Here is a 9,671-nt window from a genome sequence, read left to right on the forward strand (position 1 = left end):
AAAAAAAAAAAAAAAAAAAGAAAGGATTTTCCTCATAAAGTATTAAAAGAAGAGCAAGTATACCTGTTCAGACCATAGAATAAAAACCAAACCTGCACTTTGTACCCAAACCCAGATGGAAGCGGACCAGCCTCCCAGGCAGGGTCCTGGGTCCTGGGTCCTGGGTCCTGGCCACCTGCCTGTGACAAGGCCACAACCTTTTCCTTGAGGGCACAGTGGGTCCCACCCTGCTGGTGACAGACCTGCCTACTAACAATTATCCCGCAGGTAGGCCTCTCCTCAGCACCCCCACCTTTCAGCAGAGAACCCCCTGTGAATTCCATGAGCCATTTGTTTTTCATTTTTATTGGTACCTTAAAAAAGTAGGAATGTAACGCATGCTTATTATAAAATAACAAAACAATACAGATGTATATATAGAGTAAAAATCTATAAAAGTCCCTCTTTTAGCCTTCACATCCCAACCTCCAGGGATAAATTACTCATAGAAAAAGTTTTTTGTTTTTTTTTAATTAACATTAAACATTTTCAATTAACTTGCAATTTCTTGGGATAAAGAGGTTAGCCAAGGTTTCCCAGTAGCAGTTGTGAAATGCATCCCAGCTTTTACTTCTGCAGGGATGTGGTTAGGTCTTCAAAGTTATATGGTGTCATAAGCCTTCAAGATTTGTTACACTTCGCTTATCTGCCTCAACTAGAGGATAGGTCAAAATTGTATTGTGATAGGAATGTGACATAGTAGTCAAAAGCTGTTTGGAATTTCTATGGGTTGGGCCCAAACGTTGTGCTCGGAGTGAGAAGGAACACAAGTCAGCTGGTGAAGCAATATTGGACATTCCCCTGGGTTTGACCTAGTTCAAGTTCCTAGCTCCTAGTTCTATATTTGCTTTTGACAGTAGTGGCAGCACACTTGTTGTTTGTCCTGGCTTGCTGTCTTGGCTTTGCTATTTAGGCTTCTGAGGTTTGGTGTCTCTGTTCCTCTGGTCCCATATTTGGGGACCTAGTTCCAGTTTTGGGTATAGCCACTTCCTGGCACTTGCCCGCCTCCCCATTCCTGTCTTGGGCATGCCTGTGGTCCTCAGGGAATGCCATAAATCAGGAGAAGACCTGTGGGGTCTACATTTCACATGTCTTGGACACATCACTGATTTCACCCTGTAATATGATGCATCACTAATTTTACCGTGTGATAGATGTAGTGGTTCACCTCTCAGGGATAGCCAACAGAACTTCAACTTGTTTTTTATTAACTGGAAAAGTCTGAACATTAGCTTTAGTAAAACACTCAGAAGTGGTTGAATGTTTATAAATGAAACACCTTCTTCAATTATCAGATTTTCTCTTTCAATGGAATTGTGAATTGAATTTCTCATGTCCCCAGGGGTTTGGGGTTTTTCTGTGACTTGTATCATGTTGATGTTTAGATAGGTAATGTTGGACATTAATCAACTTTCTGAACATTGAAATCTACTGACTCTTATGCCTTCTGTGTTAAATTTCCAGGGATAATGGTCTTTCGAAAAGCCATGACCTCAACATACATAATAGAAAATAACCTGTGTTGTTTTCAGTTTTATGTTCAATTTTTTTTTTTTTTTCTTGAGACAGGGTCTTGCTCTGTCACCCAGGCTGGAGTGCAGAGGCTGTGATCTTGGCTCACTTCAACCTCCACCTCCCGGGATCAAGCAATTCTCCCACCTCAGCCTCCTGTGTAGCTGGGATTACAGACCGCCCATCACTGCACCCAGCTAATTTTGTATTTTTGGTAGAAACAAGGTTTTACCATGTTGCCTAGGCTGGTCTTGAACTCCTGTCCTCAAGTGATCCTCCTGCCTTGGCCTCCCAAAGTGCTAGGATTACAGGTGTGAGCCACTGCACTCGGCTTTATGTTCAATTTTTGTTGTATGAATCCAAACAGGCTGGGTGTGGTGGCTCATGCCTGTAATCCCAGCTCTTTGGGAGGCTGAGGCAGGTGGATCACAGAGGCAGGTGGATTATGAGGTCAGAGTTCAAGACCAGCCTGGCCAACATGGTGAAACCCTGTCTCTACTAAAAATACAAAAAATTAGCTGGGTGTGGTGGTGGGTGCTTATAATCCCAGCTACATGGGAGGCTGAGTCAGGAGAATGGCTTGAACCTAGGAGGTGGAGGGTGCAGTTAGCTGAGATTGTGCCACTGCACTCCAGCCTGAGTGACAGAGTGAGACTCCATCTCAAAGAAAAAAAAAAGAATCCAAACAGTTCAGATAGAGAGGTTGTCACTAGTACGTGTATGGTGTGTCCCTTTCTTTTCTCTGCAGTTACATATAATAGACCTGTACATGAACAAGTATGGGCTCATTTATTATGGGCTCATATTTGTAACTTTCATTTTTCTCCTAACAATATATTGTATCTTATTATGTTTTATTCTAATATCTATTCAGTTTTGCATCATGTGATTGTACATAATTTATGTAAATGACCTTCATTGCTGAATATTTAGGTTGCTTCCAATTCTTTGTTACTATAATTTTTATTTATTTTATGTTTTTGAGAAAGGGTCTTATTCTGTCGCTCAAGCTGGAGTGTATTGTGCAATGATAGCTCACTGCAGCCTCGATCTCCCACCTTAGCATTCCAGGTAGCTGGGACCACAAGTGCATGCCACCATGCCTGGCAAATTTAAAAAATTTTTTGTAGAGATGGGGTTTTGCCATGTTTCCCAAGCTTGTGTTGAACTCCTGGGCTTACGTGACCCACCCACGTTGGCCTCCCAAAGTGTTGGAGTTATGGGCATGCGTGAACCACTGTACTTGGCCAATTTTTGATTATTATGATGCTGCACTGAACATCTTGGTGTATGAATCTTTCCACTTTTGTGTAGTTATTTCTGTAGGATAAACTCACCGTCAAAGGCTCTACATACTTAAAATTTTAATGGATAGTCCTAATTTCCTCCTCAAAAGGTTATGCCAATGTTCAATCCTGCCAGTAGAATTTAACAGTAACTTGCCAACATTGGAAATTTTCAACCTTTCCTAATTTGATGGGTGAAAAATTATATCCTATTTGTTTGCATATATTTGATTATTAATGTTTATTCTCGTATTTAAACATTGCTTATTGGCTGTTTGTTTTTCTTTTTAGAGTGTTGCCTGTTTATATGTCTTACCCACTTGAGAAAATTTGTTGTTCATTTTTTTGCATTTGTTTTTTGAGACAACATATCGCTCTGTTGCCAGGATAGAGTGCAGTGGCATGATCTCGGCTCACTGCAACCTCCGCCTCCAGGTTCAAGTGATTCTCGTCCTCAGCCTCTCAAGTAGATGGTATCACAGGCATGCACTACCACACCCAGCTAATTTTTGTATTTTTAGTAGAGATGAAGTTTCACCAGGTTGACCAAGATGGTCTCCTTCTCCTGACCTCATTCGTGATTCACTCACCTCGGCCCCCAAAGTGCTGGGATTAAAGGTGTGAGCCACCTCACCCGGCCGGTTGTTCATTTTTATAGGATTGATTTTTAGGGCTAATTATGCACATTAATCTTTGATTAAATATTATTGCTCTTTCCCCCCCTATTTGTCATGTCTTTTTACATGGTTTGAATGTCATTTTTTTTAACTTTTATTTTAACTTCAGGGGTACAAATGCAGGTTTGTTACATAGGTAACAAACTTGTGTCATGGGGGTTTTTGTATAGAGTATTTCATCACTCAGGTATTAAGTCTAGTACCATTAGTCATTTCTTGTGATCATCTCTCTCCTCCCACTCTCCACCCTCCAAAAGGCCCTAGTGTTGCTCCCCTTTATGTGTCCATGTGTTCTCATCATTTAGCTCCCACTTGTAAATAAGAACATGTGGTATTTGATTTTCTGTTCTTGTGTTAGTTGGCTATTATGTTGAATTTCAATGTTTTTCATTAAAGAAATTTAGATTTACTCTTGTAAATATATTAGAAAGAATTCCTATATGGTCTTCACTTGGAATCCTCAAAAGTTAACAATTATTTTTAATTCTCTCCCTCTCTCTCTCTTCACACACACACACACACACACACACACACACACACACACACATTTTTTGGAACCATTTGGAAGTAAAGAAGTAAGCATTATTTCCCTTTATCCACAAATATTTCAACGTGTATTTTCTAAATATAAGAATTTTTTTTTTTTTTTTTGGGGTTGGAGTCTCACTTTGTTGCTTAGGCTGGAGTGCAGTGGCATGATCTGGACTCACTGCAACCCCCACCTCCCTGGTTCAAGCAGTTCTCCTGCCTCATCCTCCTGAGTAGCTGGGGTTACAAGCGTGCACCACCACGCCTGGCTAATTTTTGTATTTTTAATAGAGATGAGGTTTCACCATGTTGGCAAGACTGCTCTCAAACTCCTGACCTCATGATCTGCCCGCCTCAGCCTCCCAAAGTGTTGGGATTACAGGCGTGAGCCACCATGCCTGGCCAATATAAGGATATTTTCTTATTACACAATCACAATCCATTGACAAATCAGGAAATGATATCAGTATAATTCTATTAGCTAATATGTAGACCCTACTTAAATTTCCCCAGTTGTTCCAGTAATTTCCTTTCCAACCAAAGAAGAAAACATTTTCCATTCAGGATTCCACATGGCATTTAGCTGCCAGGTCCCCCCATCTGTTTTAACCTGGAGTAGTTCCTCAGTCTCTGTGTCTTTACGACTTTAGCATTTTTGAAGAGTACAGGAGAGTTACTTTGTAGGATGTGCCCGGATCTGAGTTTGCCTGTTTCCTGATGATTAGGTTCAGGCCATGTGTTTTGGCAGGAACATGGCAGTGTTCCTCATGTCCCTTTGACATCTCTCCCACTGCATTACACCCTTCCCAGGTAGCCACTGATCTGCTTTCTGTCACTATAGATTAGTTGCATTTTCTAGAATTTGTATAATTGGAACACAGTAGGTACTTTTGTTTGCTTGGCTTCTTTCACTTATACTTATTTTGAGATTTATGCATGTTGATGTATGTATTAATAGCTTATTCCTTTCTATTAGTGAATAGTATTCTATTTTATGGACATATCACTGTTTATCCATAGACTTGTTGTTTTGTTTTGTTTTGTATTGAGACAGGGTCTCACTCTGTCACCCAGGCTGGAGTGCAGTGGCACAATCACAGCTCATCGCAACTTCCACCTTCTGACTCAAGCCATCCTCCTACCTCAGCCTCCTGAGTAGCTGGGACTATAAGCCTGTGCCATCACGCCTGGCTAATTTTTGTATTTTTTGTAGAGATAGGGTTTAGCCACATTGCCCAGGCTCGTCTTGAATGCCTAGACTCAAGCGATCTGCCTGCCTCGGCCTCCTAGAGTGCTGGGATTACAGATGTGATCCATCGTGGTCAGCCTGGGCTTATTAATGGACATTTGGGTTGTTTCAAGTATTTGGCTATTACAAATTGAGCTGCTATGAACGTTCGTGTATAAATCTTTGTATGGTGGTTTTCTAATTCTATCTGTGTAATAAAACTGGCATTCTGCTGTAAGGAACTCTCCGCTTCCCACCATGTTAGCCTGGGTTCATGGATTCTTATTTTATTTAATGCATTATAATATGTTACCATTTTTTTTTTTTTGAGGTGTAGTCTCACTCTGTTACCCAGGCTAGAGTACAATGGCACGATCTCAGCTCACTGCAACCTCTGCCTCCTGGTGAATCAAGCTATTCTCCTGCCTCAGCCTCCCAAGTAACTGGGATTGCAGGTGTATGCCACCATGCCCAGCTAATTTTTGTATTTTTAGTATAGAATAGGTTTTACCATGTTGGTTAGGCTGGTCTCAAACTCCTGACCTCAAGTGATCTGCCCACCTCTGCCTCAAAGTGCTGGGATTATAGGCATGAGCCACCATGCCCGACCATTACCATCATTATTAATCTTGATGTCCAAATTGTCCTAGATTTGGACAGTGGGGAGCTCCTTTAAACTGGATCCTATTTCCTTTTGATATATACTCATCATTCTTTGAGCACTTCCTTGCTAACTGGCACAAGATGTTACAGACTTAGTAGGTAATTTTCCTGCCCCAGTTCTGGAAACTGCCATTTCTCCAAAAAGTCCTGGTTCCATTAAGCAGTGAAATATTTAGAAACTAAGATTTGTGCTCTAGGTAAGCTTGCTGCCATTTGTATGTTTCCAGGATTTCCCAACAGACAGAGGTAGGAAATACATTTATGCGTAATGATACCTCCAATTCCATTTCAGCGCCATAGGGTTTATTCTAGACTTCCTTCACTTGTAGTTTTCATTCCCTTCTCATGGTGTGCTGGCAGATGTTTAACACCGGCTGTCCAGTGGATAAAAAGCCTGATAGGCAATGTTTGCCAGCATTCATTGTATAAAAGCTCCCTTCCATGGTCAGTTTCAAGCTGATATTAATGAATGGAGAATTAGAAAGAGATGTGTAATAATTGGTTCTCACTAAGTAAGCCAGCTCTAGCATGCCACTGTTCCTTTTTCTATGAGAAAACTGCCTCCCATTATCCACAATAAGCAGTTTCAGAATTGCTAACCATACTATTGTGAAAAGCAAGCTAGAGTTCAATATTTGTACTTATTTTTTTTTAATCTTTGGCTAGGAGTACATAGTCAAAATACTATGTTGAAAATCACTTAGGTTGGCTGGGCACAGTGGCAGATCATTTAAATTTAAAAAGAAATCCCAGAATTTTGATTTTAACTGGGATTGGTTTATTTTATTTTATTTTAATTTTTTAATTTTTTTAAGAGGTGGGGTCTCACTATGTTGACTAGGCTGGAATGCAGTGGCTATTCACAGGCCTGATCCCACTACTGATCAGCACGGGAGTTTTGACCTGCTCTGTTTCTGAGCTGAGCCAGTTCACCCCTCCTTAGGCAATCTGGTGGTCCTCCGCTCCCGAGAGGTCACCATATTGATACCGAACTTAGTGTGGACACCCGATTGGCATAGCACACTACAGCCCAGAACTCCTGGACTCAAGTGATCCTCCAGTCTCAGCCTCCCAAGTGGCTGGGACTATGGGCATGCACCACCGCGCCTGGCTAACTAGGACTGTTTTAACTTTCTAGATTTATTTGGGTAGAATTGAATCTTTCCAACATTGGATTTTGCCATCTTCATCTAGGACTTATTTCTAGGCTGTATTGAGGCCTTCCTCTGTGTTCTTTGGCAATGTTTGGTAGTGTTGCTTCAAAAGACTCATTTCTAGGCTGCTCTGCCTATGGAGTAGCCATTCTTTTATTCCTTTACTTTCCTAATAAACTTGTTTTCACTTAAAAAAAAAACTTATTTCTAGGCATTTTCAAGATTTTCTTGATATTTTGAATAGGATCTTTGTCTTTTAAATTACGTTTTAAGAGGTTCTTGTTGACATATAAGAAGGCTGTTGCATTTTTGTATATTTTGTTCCCAGTTTTTCACTTTAATCTCTGGTTTTCTAAGTAGGTGCTTGTATTAACAATTTCTGATATTTTGATCTCTGTCTGTAGTGAGAAGTTGGGAAAGGCATTGCCCAGGAAGTGGAGGGCATTTAGAGGGCCTCAGAGCTATGCTGACCCTTTTTTTCTTTACCTTTTTACTGCGGAAACTTTGAAGACTGCTGGGGACAGTGCCCTTTGCTGTTCTGGTTTTCATGCCCATGTTAGGCGCCTGATACGGGGTGGAGTCCTCGAATTAGCTGCGGCCTTGGCACAAATGTCAGAACCAGCTGCTCTGCTTCCTCCTGGAGTAGGGCAGGCCACTGGCTGAGTTCCCAGCGACCTCCAGACACTCTGCTGATTTCTCCGAAGCAGCTCCAGTTTCAGCCCCTGCTGATGGAGAACTTGGGGCTTAAGTTCTAGGATTTTGTTGGAAAAGTTTGTGTACTTCCTTCTCTGTCTTGTGTAGGCTGAAATACTGTCTTCTGACCTTTGTCTATCTAGTCCTGTCTGCTTTTTCTATTACAGAAATTCCTACAAATCTCTGGTTTCCTCACTGGGCTCTTTCCTGTTTTCTATTGTTGCTGTGGATTATGTGTTATTTCAGTGTGGCTTGGGAACAGATGTGGGATAAACAAAAGAGTTTGAGTTGCCATTAAGGAATGGAGGTAGGGAGAAAGACTTCAGATTATAAACACAGAATAAGTATACTGTCGAAAGTTTAGAAAATGTAGAAAAGTGCTAGGAAGAAAATTACTTTCAGTATTTGCTACATATTCTTCTAGTCTTTTTTTTTTTTTTTTTTTTTTGTGTTCTTGGGTTGCACACTTCCTCAGTTTCTACTTTCACTTAACTTATTTTGAATTGAGTGGAGTTGCCTTTTTAAATGACTTGCTGACTCTAGAGTAGGGACATTTAGACATGTGAAAATGTCCAGTGTGGATCTAGCCTAGATGACGCTGAGGATTTTCAAGGGTTGTAGGAAGTGAGGTGGGCAGATTGTGGGTTTGTAGAATATCACTGAAGCAGGTACTGGGGTGGAATTTCATGCTGGTCTGCACTGTTCACTACTATTATTTAAGGAGGTTGAAGGACACAACCATTATAGTGACTTTGACCTTAGGAGAACATGACTCAACATACTGATGTGCTAATAGTTGTTTTCATATCTATTGCTAAGGTGTATCTGACATTTCTCCACCTGCTTCCCAGATGATAACACACACATTTTTGAATAACAGGCTACATTTATTTCACCATTGTTTGTTTCAGTGAAAATATTCACATGATCCAAAAACATCCTTTTTTGCTAACGGGCCTGGTCTTAAAAAATTCAAATGTGTCTCCTTCATTCTTTTAATTCTTGAAGCAGTTGACAAACTCAAAGCATGTGATCTCCTTTAATCCTTTCAATAATCCCCATTTTACAGTCTAGTAAATTAACAGTAAGAGAGATTGAGCCTTTAGCTCAAAGTCACATAGCAGCTTGTGCGGCGTGAACCTGAGGGCATCATGTTATGAAGAAATGGGGGGTTTGGTGATTTGCGGGATCAGAAATTTCAACGTAGAAAACAGAGCGGAGCGGGATATCAGCAAGATGAAGCCCTCTCCCGCTCCCAGGCACCCCTCTACCAATAGCCTCCTGGAAAAGCAGATGGGTGTCAATCCAGAAATTAAGGGAGAGATTGCTCGTAAAGATGACAAACTACTGTCGTTTCTAAAAGATGTGTATGTTGATTCCAAAGATCCTGTGTCTTCCGTGCAGGTAAAAGCTGCTGAAACACAAGAGCCAGAGGAATTCAGATTGCCAAAAGGCCAAGACTTTGATATGATAAATATCAAGAGTGTCCCCAAAGGCAAAATTTCTATTGTGGAAGCATTGACACTTCTCAATAATCATAAACTTTATCCAGAAACATGGACTGCTGAGAAAATAGCACAAGAGTACCTTATAGAACAGAAAGATGTGAATTCCCTTCTTAAATATTTTGTTTACTTTTGAAGTCAAAGTCTTCTCTCCTGAAGACAAGAAAGCGATAGAACCAAAATGAAGAAAATCACAAAAATTTCCTATGTGTACTCCTCATCTTTCATCCTGTGTATTTTCTCATTTTTTGCATATTATGTTAATTACCAAGTGTTTAATGCTCTTATTGTGAGAACATACTCTGAATGTTTATTGAGCTCCCTGACTTTTCAAGATTGCCATAGCATGTATTTTGTTTTCTTTTAATTTTGTTTAGGAATATTTC

General features: G+C 40.5%; 2 protein-coding genes across 3 annotated transcripts in view; both read left to right on the top strand.

The window, feature by feature from the left end:
• The window catches only part of PSTPIP2 (proline-serine-threonine phosphatase interacting protein 2), a 103,875-nt gene that overhangs the window by 13,666 nt on the left and 80,538 nt on the right, over positions 1 to 9,671 (top strand). The window lies entirely within an intron of this gene.
• LOC108305151 (NADH dehydrogenase [ubiquinone] 1 alpha subcomplex assembly factor 4-like) lies at positions 8,884 to 9,662 on the top strand. The gene has a single exon (XM_037738987.1). The coding sequence runs from the start codon at positions 8,945 to 8,947 to the stop codon at positions 9,419 to 9,421; it is 477 nt and encodes a 158-aa protein (XP_037594915.1). The 5' UTR covers positions 8,884 to 8,944; the 3' UTR covers positions 9,422 to 9,662.

Source organism: Cebus imitator, unplaced genomic scaffold, assembly GCF_001604975.1.
Source record: "Cebus imitator isolate Cc_AM_T3 unplaced genomic scaffold, Cebus_imitator-1.0 Scaffold60, whole genome shotgun sequence".
Taxonomy (NCBI): domain Eukaryota; kingdom Metazoa; phylum Chordata; class Mammalia; order Primates; family Cebidae; genus Cebus; species Cebus imitator.

Bases quoted from the DNA above. Each gene is read 5' to 3' on its own strand.
- LOC108305151 (XM_037738987.1), top strand. From the start codon at position 8,945: ATGGGGGGTTTGGTGATTTGCGGGATCAGAAATTTCAACGTAGAAAAC.